At 34.5% G+C, this 16,629-nt stretch overlaps 1 protein-coding gene and 1 non-coding gene across 2 annotated transcripts; one reads left to right on the top strand and one right to left on the bottom strand.

The window, feature by feature from the left end:
- Nucleotides 1-985: 985 nt before the first annotated feature.
- LOC148213167 (small nucleolar RNA R71) lies at nucleotides 986-1,092 on the top strand. Its single transcript, XR_015793026.1, has one exon. It is a non-coding gene; the product is annotated as a small nucleolar RNA R71 (small nucleolar RNA).
- Nucleotides 1,093-11,923: 10,831 nt separating this feature from the next.
- On the bottom strand, nucleotides 11,924-15,126 carry LOC111025218 (uncharacterized). Its single transcript, XM_022303062.2, is given in 8 exon segments — nucleotides 11,924-12,492; nucleotides 13,125-13,194; nucleotides 13,284-13,338; nucleotides 13,567-13,606; nucleotides 13,707-13,783; nucleotides 13,876-14,095; nucleotides 14,186-14,564; nucleotides 14,566-15,126. Coding segments are annotated over 8 exon segments (1,209 nt in total). The 5' UTR covers nucleotides 14,730-15,126; the 3' UTR covers nucleotides 11,924-12,288.
- Between the last annotated feature and the right edge of the window lie 1,503 nt (nucleotides 15,127-16,629).

Genomic DNA, 16,629 nt, shown 5'->3' with positions numbered 1-16,629 from the left:
TAATATTTTCTTTTTCTGGTGTTGTTGGATTCTCTGGTATCTTTACAATTGGTTCAGTGGACGGAATCTGTACATCTGTTGTTGGCATTGTTGGTCCATCATATGCCAGTCCACTCCTAAGCGTGACAGCTTTGCACTGTTCTTTCCCTTCTCGTTTTGGTAATTCAGTATGGCCTGGAAAAGAACCTTGTGGTCTATTCTTCAATTCATTGGCGAGTTGTCCCAATTGGGTCTCGAAATTCCTCATTGATGCCGCTTGGGATTGTATCACTGCGTCGGTTTGGGCCATGTACTCCTTCATCATATTCTCAAGATTTGAGTTGTTATTTTGAACTGGTGGAATCTATGTTCTCTGATTGTACTGCTGTTGCGGTGGCGGGATGTATTGTTGTGTAGGTGGAACATAGGGCTGCTTGTTCTGTTTGCTCTGCCTTTGATTAAAACCGCTCGAACCTCCTTGACCTCCCCATGAGAAATTAGGGTGGTGCCTCCAACCTGGGTTGTAGGTGTTCGAATATGGGTTAAAGTTCCTATTGTTCCCATGTCCTACATAAAAAACGGAAGCAGGGTTATGTGGACAATTATCATAAATATGGTTTTCACTGCAAAATGAACAAATGAGATCGTTGACTTGGCAAATAGGGGCAGGAGTGCAATAATCCGACTGCACAGGTTGTGTCGGCGTGGCTAATGGATTTTTTATTCCCAACGCCATCTCTTTCAGCCGCTGGTTCATTGTAACCATCTCTTTTTGCATCAAGGTCGCAATGTCCAGAGCCAAAACTCCACTGGATCTTGCTTCTTTGGTGCTGCCCTAGATCTTTGCGAACACCATAGTTCGTTGTGTGAAGCTAAGTCATTTAGGATGTCGACTATCTCGTTGAATGTCTTCTTTGTAAAGGCTCTGTTGGCAGCATTGTTTAGCATCATCTTAGTAGGATGATCTAAACCTCTAAAGAAATGTTCTATCTGGATGCATGCCGGCAAGCCATGGTTCGGACATTTCCTGATTAGTTCTTTAAATCTCTCCCACGCCTCGTGAACAGGTTCACGATCATACTGTCTAAAGGAGATGATCTTCTCTCTGATATCAGCGTGGCGAGTAGGTGAGAAGAATTTTGTTAAGAACTTTTCCACTAACGACCCCCATGTGGTGATGGATCCCGGTGGAAATGCATTGAGCCATGCTCTAGCTTGGTCCTTCAAAGAAAATGGAAAAAGTGTTAGTCTAAGAGCATCGTCTGTTATACAAGGTAATCGAAATGCATTTGCAATTTGAATGAATGATTTGAGATGATCATGTGGATCCTCATGTTCCTGCCCTCCAAAATGTCCAATTGTCTGCAACATTTGGAACATCATTGGTTTAAGCTCAAAGTTTGCGTGGGCTGGAATAGGGTTGACTATCCCTGAATCAAAATTCTGAAAAGCCGTGGCGGCATATTCTCGCATTGCCACGTCTCTGTTGTCCGCCATCTGGATATGGTTGAATTCATCATTTCTTGCATGATCCCTCATATTACCGTTAACAGCAGGTGGATCAACTGGATCACGAGGTGGAATATCTGCCATTGATGTGCTCGTACTCTCTACCTCACTTTCAGGACTGATTTCACCTTCTCTCTCTTTTTGCTTTTCTAGTTGTTTTCGAAGTCTTTGCTTTTTTCGAGTTTTTCGAAGGGTCCGCTCAATCTCAGGGTCAAGGGGTAGAAGAAAAGATCTTGTGCTCATGCACTTTAACTTACCCTTGTGAGATAAACGACCAAAAATATAGAACAAAAACGGTGGATGGATATTACACCCAACAACAATTCACAAAAATAAAAACTAAAAGAATTTGAAAATAATTTTAAAACTAAAGTCCCCAGCAACGGCGCCAAAAACTTGACTGGTGGTTTATGCTGAACGCACGCACTAAGCGTGGTAACAATTCTATAGATGCAAGCGCACACCAGTCAGAGTAATATAAAATGGATGGAGTATCCAAGTATCGATCCTCAAGGACTTCTAAATAATTTCCAAACTCTAAAGTTTTAAAGAATAGTGAATGTTGATATGAGTGATTCTTGTAAAATGGGAAGTGGTCACAAATAATGGTTTTGGATTTGGGATTTGGACTTATAATGGTAAAACCTAGCCCGAATTACTTCAAGTTAGCCAACAAAGAATGAAGGATATGCTAAGGACGATATGCATTTTACTTTAGGAACCAACGACTACGCTTTTCACTTGACTTATGTCTAAGCAAGTTCAAAGTCCTAAGACATTCCCTAATATGTCTATTACGAGAGATATCTTAGTTTTAGGATGGAAATAGTCGCAACCTCGGGTTAAGGTCCTATGTCTAGGCTACTTAAGCGGAACCCTTATGTCTAAGGCGCTCCTCTCCTCGGTTTAACCACTCAACAATGCAAATAAGCAACCTTTTCAGTATTGACTTGTTAAGACTTACAGTGGCCTTCTCTAAATCCTAACTTTTTAGGAAAACGTGTTGAGCAATGAATGGAAAGCAAAAACACTACTTCTTAGCAACCCTTGTTAGAAATAAAAGGCTAACTATCCATAACCGGGCTAGAGACGGGAATTTAGAAAGACATATTGAAGAAAATACAGCAAGTAAAATGGTTGAAATTGAAATGCATGTGTGAAAAACAAAAGTTAACTAAATGAGAGTTTTGCTCGGGATTGAGAGCTTCGCCCTTCTCTTTCAAGCAAGGGGGAGTGTCACGTGCTCTTTCTTCCAAAAACACAATTCTCTTAACTAAAAATAAAGTAAAGGCAAAGGGAAGATAAGCAAAGTGCTGGATTTTTATAAATTTGAATAGGTAGAAAATAACTTAAACGGAAACAAAACAAAGCTCAATAAAGGAATGTAAAGTGCTCGGGATTTAAAAACCAAAAGCAACTAATGAAAGCAACTAAAAAGTACTTAGAAAGTAACAAAGAAACACTAAAAGTGATCAAGAGAAGGAAGCAAGGCTTGATGAATTTGGTGGAGAAGCTCTGGAATTTATAGCTGTGCAAAATTGGTTAGGTAGGTCCTAAAACGATGGTGAATCACCCATTTCCAACTCCTTTGACTGACTAAATCGTGCTCAAACTGATAGTGGAACACTTCTTCTACACGTATGCATCGGTTGGAACCACTAAAACGCATTGGAAGACGCGTTTCATTAAGGGCAAAGTTGGAAGAAAAACTATTTTCTGCAGCCTTCCCAGGCGCCTGACTCCTCCCATGTAGGTTTTTCCGACTTTTTGCTTCTTTTGATTAATTTGCACTCCCAAATGGTCCTAAAATGTCATAAATACAATATATGCCAACCACAAACCATCATATATGAATTTTGCATGAATTGGAACTCAAACGACCGAGAAAAAGTCCGAAACAAAGTTAAAACATAGTAAAAACAGTATCTAAAACCTTCTTTTTACGCATGTAAACAAGCGTAATCACCACTATCGATAAAATAGTCCTAATGGTAGTTAGTTTAACTACGGGAGAGAAAATCTCATTAAAGTCAAGACCTTCCTTTTGTTCAAAGCCTTTGACTACAAGCCTTACCTTGTACCTTTTGCTGCCGTCGGTCTTCTGTTTAATTCTATATACCCATTTATTCTGCAAAGCTTTCTTACCTCTTGGTAACTTAGCAAGTTGCCATGTCTAATTGATTATTAGAGAATTCATTTCATCTTTCATAGCTAATTGCCACTTAACAGAGTCTTCCAACTGAACCGTCTCTTCATAACATCCAGGTTCACCTCTGTTAGTCAGTAAAATGTAATTCAATGTAAGGGAATACCACTGTGGTGGTCTCATTGTTCTGCTAGATCTTCTAACTGTTGGTGGTGGTCTTCTCTGAACCTGATCAGTTTTCACAACTGGTTCATCAGATTCCACAACCTGTTCATCAGATCCCACAGCTATTTTTTCAGGAGTAATTATATTTTGATCTTCAATCTCTATTGTTTTAGTCTCAACCTCAGGAGGACTTATATACTGAGTCTTCTCTATGCTTCCATCTAACTCTGTCTTTCCTGAATCAACTTTATTTTTGTCTTTGTATAAGACTTTCTCATTGAAGATCACATTCTTGCTTATGATAATCTTCTTGTTTTGGTCATCCCAAAATCTGTAACTTATCTCAGCTCCACCATACCCAATAAAGAAACATTTCTTGGATTTGGAATCCAATTTACTCCTGTATGCAACATAAATGTGAAGGTAAGATACACAGCCAAAAACCTTTAGATGGGAAAGGTTTACCTGTTTACCAGTCCAGATTTTTTCAGGCAGTTTGAAGTCTAATGATGTGGTCGGGCTCCTATTGATCAGATAGGTTGCACAATTGATTACCTCTGCCCAAAATATCTTAGGCAATTCTGCATGTATTCTCATGCTCCTAGCACGCTCATTCAGCATCCTGTTCATTTTTCTCTGTCACACCATTTTGCTGTGGTGTCCCTTGAAGAGCTTTTACCATCACAATTCCACTGTTTTCACAATATTTCTTAAATTCCCTACTAACATCCTCACCACCATTATCTAAACTCAAGCTTTTGATTTTCAGGTCTGTCTCATTCTCTACCATAGCCTTCCATGTTTTGAAAACAGAAAACACATCAGACTTATGTTTAATAAAATAAGTCCATACCTTCCTGCTTGAGTCGTCTATGAAAGTTACATAGTATCTGGAACCTCTAATGGAAGAAACTTTAGAAGGCCCCCACACATCGGTGTGAACCAACTCCAATTTTGTAGACTTTGGCGTTGAACCTGTCTTTGAGAAACTGACACGACTTTGTTTCCCAAATCTGCATCCTTCGCATAACTTGTGTTCCATTGCCTTAAGTCCTTCTAGCTTCCCTGTAGAGTGAAGAATTTTCATACCTTTTTCACTTATACGTCCCAGCCTACTGTGCCATAATTGGGTATGACTCGAATGATCTACAATAGCTATCATATCTCTGTGGTTGTCGTTGAAATACAAAGTTCCTAACTTTCTTCCTTGAGCGATCACCATGGAACCCTTTGTAACTTTCCAGTTTCCTTGACTGAAAGATATTTCACATCCTTTATTATCCAGCTGCCCCACGGAAATCAGGTTCTTCATCATATTCGGAACATGACGTACCTTGCGAATCTTCCAGACTGAACTATTTGCCATTTTTAAATTAACGTCACCAATCCCAATGATGTCCAAAGGCTCTCAATCAGCAAGATACACCTTTCCATGATTTCTTGCAACATAATTCTCAAGAATGTCACATTGTCTTGTAGTGTGAAAAGACGCATCTGAATCCACCGCCCATGTGTTATGAGCGCCTTCAACTGCAAGAACTAGAGCATCATGTATTGCTTCAGCAACAACATTTGTACCAGCTTCTTTCCCCTTAGCTTTCTTTGGGGCTTTGTAGTTCCTTCTCAAATGTCCTGTCTTACCACAATTCCAACATTCTAGTATGCTATTTCTAGACCTGCTTCTGTTGTTTCTTGACTTTCCACGTTTTCCGTAGTCTCTGTTATAATTTCTTCCTCTGTTCATATTCAATGTTGTACCAGAAGTAGACGCAACACCAGAATCCTTTCTGCGAATCTCCTCTCCAAGAGCTGCATCTCTGATATCTGCAAATTTTAATTTCTCTTTTCCACAAAGAAATTAAAATAGCTGCTTTCATAGGCTCCTAACTGTCAGGTAATGATCTCAACAACAAGATAGCATTTAATTCATCCGTAAATGTTAAATCGACAACAACTAGTTTGTTAACCAACGTATCAAATTCATTTATATGGGCAACCACAGATGTACCTTCATCCAACTTGAAATTAAAAAATTTAGTTGCGAGATACACCATGATATAAATATCTGTATATCGACTTTTGGTGGCAATTGGAGTTGAAAATAGCAAACCTTACATTTTTGTGCATATTCATTAAACCAGGAGCCAAGTGCTTCTACCATCTGCCAAAAATGCCCTTTAATGAAATGCACCATTTAGCTCGTTTTGACGAATTGCTTTCTACCTCACCTATCATGTTGTGACAAATGCAGCCTACACTTAAAAGGACTAAATAAAATAATCTAAAACTTCTAAGTAACAAGAATGATAAATAAAGATTAGGGAGAAGAAAATTAAACGTCGGATTTTTATTGGTTCACCCAGTGTGGGCTACGTCCAGTTCTCTGCTACTGTTGCAGGTTCTACTAAAATGTCAGGAAGAATCTCCCAAGAGTTTACAGACCCCCTTACAATGATTTCTCTCAGTTTTCCCTCACACAGAAAAAAGCTCACGAATCACTCTACAAGCCTTTCAAACTCTCTATTTGTGCACCCCAATCAAATGACTCATCTATCTCTATTTATAATATATGGTATGACAAAAACTGAAAGGGAATGGGAAAATAAAAAATCTCAAACTAAATAGGACAAGGAAAATTTTAAATAGACCTTTTCCTTATAGGGAGGATGATTTTCGATCAAAATTATTACTGGTAAACCACAACATTATTTATAAATTCCAGCATATTATTATTTTCTCTTCATCTCTTTTTGAGTTCTTTGTAATCACGCGTAATTGTGGAATTGAACAAGTTTTTACTCACCTTAGCTTCAAAGAGAAGGGTAAAGTTCGTTTGGACTATAATTTTCCTAAAATTACAATAATTTTCCTAAATTACAGCTTGTCTCTCATTCTTTCATTCTATAAACATGTCTTATGTTTATAACTTCATTCCATTTATATTTTTTACATTATAATTAAGTGTTAGCTAATTTTTAAAAAGGGGCAGCAAAAGGTCAAGGACATCCATAGTCTTTTTACCAACTAAGTTGTTTACAAGAGTTAATGAATTAATTTGGCCAATTAATGAGTTGCAAATTTATTCTATGCCGAAAAGGTTGAACATATTCTTACAATTTAGTTCTTTAACCGAAGAGAGGAGGGCTTTAGACATAAAGGTTCCACTCATAGGACCTTGACCATTGATTGCGATTGGTTTTTAACAAACTAAGGCTTCTTCCTAACGGACGTATTAACTTGAGACTTAGTACTTCGTAAATCTTTTATACATTAGTAGATTGAGAAGCAAAATCGTATATTATCTAAGGAGGGACGCCTGCCATGTAGGTGTTGTCCTCCATCTTGTTTTTAGTTAATTTGAAGTAGAAAGGTTGGATCTTTCATACTTAGTGTTTAAATCAAAGCCAACAACATTCAACTTGTTTTATCCTCAAATCAGTTAGACTTTACTTATCACCATCATTTTGAAAAGATACCTTTTGTTCTTGAGGATCGATACTCGAAATACTCTTTCAAGTTACTACTTGTGATGGGTGTGCATTTATACTCTATTCTTTTGCTATTAAGCGGAGCCTCGAACATATCTTGCCTTGGAGTATTTGAGGCCAGGGAGGAACTTAGTAAATCCTCTCACGAAAGGCCTACGAGGAGGGTAATTTTTTATTCTTCATTATGTATGAGACTAAAACTCTGATGCTTCACATTTATGTTGTGATGTATTGTATGAATCCATGACCCTTTATTTTGGATGGTCTGTGTATGGACATGATGGATAATTATTGCACTAGTTAGATAAATATATAATATTATTAAGATTGTCTAAAATACAACTTCACGACCAAAAGTATAAGTGTAAAAATAAGTTGATCAAAATAGGAACTAAATCTGTCAAATTGAACGCATAACTCAACAAACTAAGACATTAGTAACGTCCCCCAATGGACATAGGTCAGAATTTCCCGTCCCTTATTAGGATTATAATATTGTCCAAGAAAAAGAAAGAACAACAAGAAAATATGAACTAAATATATATAAGCAAAAAAATGTTATATATAAAAACTGAAAATCTTGCTTTACACAAACTAGTTGGTGAGGTTTGGATGATAGGGTTTTTGTTGTTTGCACATTTCTTGTGTAAAAAACTCACTTTGAATTTGGGATGAGAACATTGTTCCTTGTCTTCATCTACTTTTGTCTTCAACTCTATGCATTTGTTTGTTTCCTTCTTTCATTCTAGTTAGCATAGAATTAATAAAATTCTTATCATTGTCAGATGGCATTTATATTTGTATCTATCTTTAATATCTCTAAAAATAAAAATTATATATATTTTTTCATATGCTTTGTTTTTCTAATGTAATTGGCAAATTGTATTGAGAGAGAGTAGGTGTATTAGTTCAGAACAATGTAATTTTTAAGAGAAAACATATAATATTATTTTCCTCTAAGCATTATTATAATCAGTAGTATTGATAATGTTAATGAATTAAATAAAAATAATTTATCTTATCAAAAATCTTTGGATCTAGTTAAAAAGAATGATCCATTATTTTAGAACACTGCCAAAAAAAAAAGCCTAAAAAATTAATTTAGAAACATTGAGCCGACCAAATTTGATTTAGACGATTTATAGAACAGCCTAGATTGACAGATTATTGTTACCCTCTTCAACATTGAAAGCACATTATTATTGAATAAAATTAGATAATTACAATACCTAAATGGAAAAAAGATGTCAACATCAGCATTGCTCAACTGTTTACGGAATCTATTTTCTACTAAAGTTTTGGAAGTTCACCCATCAATACCTTGTTGAAGTCGAGAAAAAAAAAAACAAAAAGAAGAGTATAAATTTAAAACTCCTCAAAATGTCTATTTTATTATATGCATGTACTTTTTAAAAATAAACATTTTGGTCCATTTAACTATCATAATATTTGTCAAAACGAGTATAGTTCAGCAGTAATTGACATATATCGAACACCAAATATTAGCAACCCAATTGATATCTATCTTAGCTAATTTATGCGGCCGCAAATGTTCACATCAATTTCGAAGTTACATAATTCATTTGTTTAAACAACTGACCATAAACTATGAATGATAACCAAAATAGTTAGTTTTTGAGTTTTTTTAAGTATAAAATATATGAAAATAGAGAATTGAACTCCAACTTCTATTAGAAGTATAACCAAAATAGTTATTTTTTGCGCATGCCATTAATTAATTTGACACTTAAATTATATGGGAGAAATAAACAAGGAAAAATGTCAAGCTAATTGGACCTTCCAATGACTTTACTAAAATTAATAATCACACCCATAGAACCAATTAAAGTGCTTGAGATTAATTATGAAATTTCCTTCTTGTTCCCAAACTTTATTATTATCTTTCTCTTTGGGTATGAAATTGTTTTTTTTTCAATTTAAAAATAGAAGATTAGTGTCAATACCAAAATTGTATTTTTTTCAAGCACAAAAGATTTAAGAAATTGTGTGGACTATCTCTATAAACATTACATTTACACAGAAGATTGAATTTTTATTTCTTTTAATAATCATTTTATTAATTAGGACAATAATAAATCTTGAATTAAATCTTGTTCCATAACTTTTAGAGTTCTTCTATGTTAGTTCTTGAACTTTGGAAACATAAATTTTAATCCATAAATTTTAAAGTTTTTTCCCCTGTTGGTTTTAATATTATATCATACATAAATAGATGATAAATATTTATTGTATAATCTTTCTTAATTAAGTCGTTACAGACTGAATATTAGAAAAAATTAAGATATACGAATTTTCAAATCCTAATTTTTATGGAGATGTCAATAGTTAATATATTTACCAATATTTTAATCGGTCAATTTTCTATAACAACAAGCAACTTCACATTATTTAAATAACAAAATATGAAATCTTATGAAATAATGAGTAAGTTTTTCTTGTTTCTTTTTTTTCTCTCTGTTTTCTCTTTTTCTAATAAAAAACGAAAGAATAAGAAACAAGCCTAACTATGAAATTATTTTTCAAATAATTAAATATTAAAACATTTTATGTTATATTTATTTTTATATTTATTAAGCATTTTATAATTTAAAAATGATAAAAAAAACACTTTTATCCATGTGTTTGAAAAAAGAAAAACCAAAAATAGGAAGAAGAAACTTGATTAATAACGTTTCCTAAAATGAGCAAAGAAAAATAGCAACAGTTATCAAAGTCGAGGGGCTAAAATAGAATAAGTCAAAGAAAAATGGTATTTTAACGATAAATGTCTGTATCATAGGTTAATTGTTTAATATTCGAGCAAGGAATTGGAAGACCAAACAGAATCTGTACCAAAATGGAAAAGCCAATGTCCTAAAAGACAAGAATCTTTGGCAGAGGCACTCTAAAAAGTTGATCGTTGGCTTCCAACTCTTATCTCTTTCTGCAAATTAAAGCTGTTCATAAGAAACAGATGGCAAATTGTTTTATTTTTATTTCTTATAAATTAATTATGTCCACATCTAAATGCATATTCTATACGAATTTGCTTCTATGGCCTTTTCATGCTTCTTGATGATTCATCTTAGCTGGACGCTGCCGTTTTGATGTCTGCCTCTTCGCTCCTCCAAAAGGCAACACAATGAAACAAACATATTCATTTTTTCGTTTTGTTTTAAATACTATTTTTGTTACTGTATTTTTCATAATATTGTTTCATTTTGGTATCTCTACTTTTAATTTTTGTTTATTTTAGTCTCTCTACTTAAAAAAAAAAGATGAATTTGGTTCTTATTTGCAGAATTAAATTATAGACATTTAGATACTATTTTTTATTTCATTTACTTACGGTTTTGGTTTGTTTTGGTTGTGTACTTTTAACTTTTGCTCATTTTGATGGCTACACATTTTTTTGTTGGTACAACAGGTAAGATTTTATATTAATGCATCATAGAAATTAACATAGCATTTAACTTTTTGTTAAAAAGAAAAATATATATGATAAGATTTCAAGGATGTTTTATAAAAATAGAAAAAATATATTTTTTTTGACTTGGAGTTAATCACTAGTTAGGAAAGTACAACAAGATAAAGAGTACAAACCAATAAATCGGGTTTATTACCTATTTTATTACTTCGCTTTAACTCGAAAGGTTCATTTTGATCTGATCCCTATATTTTTTTAAAGAATAATTATTTAAAGACTAAAACAAAATATTTAAAAAGTTTAGAGAGTAAAATTAAATAATTATAAAAGTTGGAGATTCAAAAGAAAATTTGAACTTAAATTTTTAAAGAATATATAAATCTTTTAAATGTCAACAAGAAGAAGAAGGAAAAAAAAACCTATTTTTAAAAGATATAACCCACATGGGGATTCTGATCACAGTTGGACTAATCGTGTTCATGGCAACTAACATATGTGTGTGAAAGTTAATTACTTTCCCTCCAATAGCAATCAAGGGACATAACTGAAAAAGAGTAATTTGTTTCCAATTATCATCCCACGAATTTAGTTTTCTAAATCAATTTAATTAGCATACAATTAAAGATTTCAATGAATAAAGTGTAACTCAACTGATTTTATTTATTTTTTAACTCTATTATTTAAGAAGACTCGTAATGTGCTGGCTTACAATCTCCTTTTTCTTTTTTTTTTTTTTGGAGAAATAAATAAACTATTTGATAATAGAAGATCTCATGTCCGTAAAAGAGAGATTAGTAAGAGGAAAGATTAAGGAGTTACATGTGAAGATTAGTTGTAGAGAATGTAAGCGAATGGAGAGAATTGTAGAGAAAACATACGTAGACGGCAGCCAGAAGAGTTACCAAGAGAAAATGTGTAACGAGAGAAGTTAGCCAGTGGTGCGTGCATAAAGTAATTAAAAAAGAGTATAACTAAAGGTTAAGAATGATTGATCGTTTAGCCAAAAAAAAAAAAATACTCTAGAAATAGCTATAAGTTTCTTCTTAAAGTACTTTACTTTTGACTCTCCCGAGGAGTACTTTTAAATTACAGTCAAACATCGACATTTGAGATCGAAAGTATTTTTAACTATTCGAGTGTGCTTTTATCATAGTTAAGAAGTATTCCGAAACACACTCGAACTCTTTTACCATTGGTCAATTCCTCATGAAAGTAAAAAGAAATCCTAAATAATGACAAAAAAAATTTCAAAGCCTTTCAACTTGAACTGACAATGTCAAAGCGAACATGGCTCAGCGGTGTAATTGGTATATGTCTCCAACCAAGAAGTTGTGAGTTCGATCTCCCACCCCCACATGTTGTACTCAAACTTGAACAATTAACGCAACTAAAACTTGTCCCCACACACACGCGTAGTTCGTGAACCCAATTTCCAAAAGTTTCTATATTCAACAAGACTCTGTAATATTTACCATTTTTCTTTTTGTTTTGGTTTCTGCAGAAGAAGAGGCTCCTCAGTCTGCAATGGCCATAGTGAGCTCCCGATGAGTGTGTTTATATACAGGGGCTAGCTTTTATTGGATGGGAATTTGGGCATTTCTGATGCTTTCGGCTGTCGAGATCGGAGGATCGTCGAGATTACGCAACGGGCTGTTCGGAATTGGCTTGTTGAAGCCATTGGTTCTGAAGAAGCATTTGTTAGTTTCCTGTTGTTGGTCAAACATCATCTTAAGTTTTTTCCCCTGTTCTTCAATTTGCAACTGTAGCTTCCTCTGAATCTGTAAGAACAACAAAATAAGGCAGGCACCCACAAATTTGCAGCCAGAATTCTTGATTTGACATTTTCCATTTCTCGGGCAATATGATAACGATTTTGTTTTTGTTTTTATGTTATTAAAAATTAAGCTTCTAACAAGCAAGTTTTAAAAAAGTTTTTTCTTTTTTCAAATTTGACTACGAATTCAAATGCGTTTCGAAGAAAATTGAACGAAATACTAAAGAACGGTGAGAAATCGAGCATAATTTTGAAAACAAGAATTAAAAATGAAATTATTATCAAATATGGTCTAAGATTTCATTTTATTTCATTTTGGTCTCTAAACTTTCAAACGTTCTATTTTGCTCCTTGAGTTTTGAATAACACGTTATTTCAGTTGTTGTCATAAATACTTAGATTTCCATATGAACAAGTATTTAAACCTAAGATAACGTATAATTTTTCCAATCAAAGCCTTCTTTTTTTTTTTTTTTTTACATGCCAAAATAGGTTTACAACATGAAAATAGAAAAAAACATAGAGAATGTCAACGTTTAAAACCTTTTTAGTATGTCAATTAGCTGCTCGTTTTGACGTCAATAGTTAAAACTTAATGCTTTGAATTATAGTGAAGGATGTAAATATAAATAATACCTCTAGTTGTTCATGAAGACGCCTCTGAACATCTAGCTGCAGTTGCAGTGCTTCTCTAATTTGCATGCCACTGTAATACAACATTATTCACTCGAATTAGCAGGTTAGACTCGGGTAAAATTTTACGTTCTAACTTTTTAAGATCTAAAAGGAGCTCACGTTTTCATGTCCAGTTGGGCAACTTCATCCAGGCCGTTTCTTCTATCAGATTTCCCTGCATTGCAAAACACTTTTTGCTGAAGTGATTTTCATTCAAAAAATTGATGGCTACTTCTATTGGAAAAATTGGCTAGGTTTGGCAATAAGTTTGAACAACCAAAAAAAAAATAAAAAATTGGAGTTACAGGAAAAAATTTATTGTTGATATAAGTCCAGATTCAAAGCTTCAAGCAAACAGAACAGGGTATTGAAATAAATGGATTTGCACTATGGAAATCTCTACTTTCTGCAGATTCTGGCATGTATTTTGCAATCCGATATTTCTACAAGGAAGATGAAATTGAAATCAGTAATCATGGGTCAAAAAGATACTCAAATGATCAAATTGAAGAAATGACGTATAGAGATTTCTTTCTTCTGTACCTGCAAATGGCTCTTCACATGAAATATGGTCAATCCCTCTGAATCCATCAGCTTCAGAATTGCTTTAGGCGTCGCCTCTGTAACACTAACAACAAATCAGCTTTGAAATTCCTACATCTTCAAGAAAAAACTCCATAACTAAATAAGGTTTGGTTTTAGTTTTACTTACTCTCAGCACCACCAAGGCGATTAACACAGTCAACAAACTTCTCATGGAGATCTTGCGTCCATCTGATTCTTGTTTTGGTGGTGAATCCATTCCCGCTGGAGGAAGAAGAGCTTCCAGAGCCAACAGAGGCACCCAAGTAAGAGAAACTTGGAGAGTTCATCTCTTGTTGGGAGCAGAAACTTGGCTGTGCCATTGAATAACTGGTTGGATTATAAAAGCCCTGAATCAAAATCAAACACGACAGATACATCCATAAAAATTGGACAAACAGAAGCAAAGATTTATCAGATGGTGCGTGGAAATTACGTACTCCTTGGTCGTGGAAAGGAGCTTGGCAGTGCTTCGCGATTGAGGGGAAACTATTATCAAACACCTTGTGGTCATGGAAAATGCTCTTCGGGAAGCCATTGAAGCTTCTCTTACAGAGTTGCGATTTCACGACCGATTGCAAGGTGTTTCCGAATTCGGAATCTGTGTCGCTGTGCTCCGCCGATTCGAGACAGAAGTTCCGGCCGGAAGATTGGAAAATCGTGGAAGAAGTCTTGTCGAAAGACGAAGAACCAGGCTGAAACTCAACCGGAGGAAACCCCATACATTGCTCCGTCGCGAAGAAAGCCGAAGCAGGAGATTCGAATAGGTTGATGATAGTGGAGCTGGATTTAGACGATCCAAAAATCTTGCTGTTCTGAAGATTCTTCTTCTTCACCCATCGCCCCGGGGAGATGAACGCAAGTTCCCATACTCCACGGCTGCTGTGCCCTAAACTTTCGATACTCGAAACCAGAGTAACAATCAGCAATCACTCCAAGGTTTCGTCGGATTTCTTGCTCGGAATCGATTCTGGGATCGTTCATTTACAGATTGAACAAAGAAACAACCCCAATTACAATGAGTCTCCGTCGCGTTTTTCAATTTTCTCGCCTTCCAAACAGAGGATCGAATTTTGTTCAATAAACCAAATCAAGAAATTGCAGGAAAAGGAAGATGGAAGATAAGGAGGATAAATAACATCAAAATCGGAGTTGAATTCCAACGCATGGCATAGAATTCCTTGTGATATTCTTCGAAAACTTGATGCGTAAGATATGAATAACTGCGAATTGCTTCTGAGATTATTCGATAGAAATCAAACTAAGAACCAACCAACCTGAAGAACAAAAACCAAATCATTCTTCCATTTAAATACTATAACAACGTATGGGTGGCGCATAGTTCAACATTTATGAAAAGTTGTAACAAAACTTCTATTATTATTTATTTATTTATTTGTTTTTGCTCTCTGTCAACCTCCATTTAATTATTTATATCTGGCAAAAGAAACCCCCTTAAAATATCATTGGATTAGGGGAACAAAAAAATCTACAATTCCAAATTGTAAAGAACATTGGAATGGTCATCAACTAAATAATAAGGAATTATTATTTCTCATCCATTACTCATTTTAAGTTATTTTGAATTTAAATATTCCTATATATTTTTATTCCTTTCTTTCTTTCTGAGTTCCGGTGGAGATGGAATCTTCAGCCTTAACAAAGGTAATAGATATTTTTAATTGAGCTCTGTTCATATTGACTTATGTTTGTGCAACAAAATAAGGTTTCGACCGACCAGGTTGAGATGGACTGATTGAGCGAACTTGGTAGAATCGGAGTGAGCTGAAATATCATACAAGAGGGAAGGACTTGCACAAGGAGGCAAGACTCCGACGCTTAAGTCAATAAGGAGATCGACCCTAATATTAAGATCCAAATAGAATGAGATACCTGACTATAGAGTGAGAACCTCTATTTATAGGTTTATGTCTTTGACGGTGTATCCAAGCTGTTGAGCATGTCAGGTTTCTGCTATTCCTGTTGAAGCTAGTTGTGCGGAGTCTTATATCTCTTGACCCAGTATTTGACTAAGTAAGGTTGGTCGTTCCTAGGGTGGAACGAGCATCTGGAATCGTCTTGCCGGTTGATCATTCTATTCTCTCTACTCAATCATCTTGAATCGTTATATGTTGAATCATTCTGGGTCCTCCATGTGGCAGTTTCGTTTAACGTCTCCAGTTATGTATTTGTTGGATCATTATAGTGATGTTTGAGTCCAATCTTACCTAATTTAATTTTAGTGGGAAGAATTCAAAGAGAGGATTTTTAGATTATTGTGTATCAATTTTAGCTAAGATAAGGAGTTACTTATGCATCCTCAAACTAGGGGAAAGATCATCCTTTTGCCTCGTGTGGATGCTTAAAGCAGCCCTGCACACAGCGAAGGATCAAAATGGGCCAGCTGATATTGTTTTCCAAATAAGGAAATACGAGGAATGAAAAATAGGCGCCAGAAGCAAGAAAGGAAACACGCTATGAAAATCCCTAATGATTTTTTTTTTTGACAATAAAAAAATCCCTGAATTTAAGAAGGATAAATGTAGAAAATATTCCTGTTAGAAAATGTTAAGATGAAGGAAGAAATACGTGAGATTTGTGCCAAAGCGAGCATATCTTACCCTTTGTACTCAACCAAAAATAATGAGATATTTGTACTGATTAAGTAATATTAGTATTTCATGATTATCCATAATTGTTTCTTTTCTCTGCATTTCTCTAATGCACTAAATATATATATATATACACCAAGATTCAAAATGTCGATGTTGACAAATATTTTTTAAAAGATCACGACAATTGTAGATATTGATGCAAATTATTTGAATTAATAAATAAAACTTTAATTGTAGCTTAATTAAGCTCTAATTTACCAATTTTAACC

This window comes from Momordica charantia (assembly GCF_013281855.1).
Source record: "Momordica charantia cultivar OHB3-1 chromosome 1 unlocalized genomic scaffold, Mcharantia_2.0 BLBB01000001.1, whole genome shotgun sequence".
Classification (NCBI taxonomy): domain Eukaryota; kingdom Viridiplantae; phylum Streptophyta; class Magnoliopsida; order Cucurbitales; family Cucurbitaceae; genus Momordica; species Momordica charantia.
The sequence above is the reverse complement of the archived record's forward strand: the minus strand, read 5'-3'. Positions and strand labels throughout refer to the sequence as shown.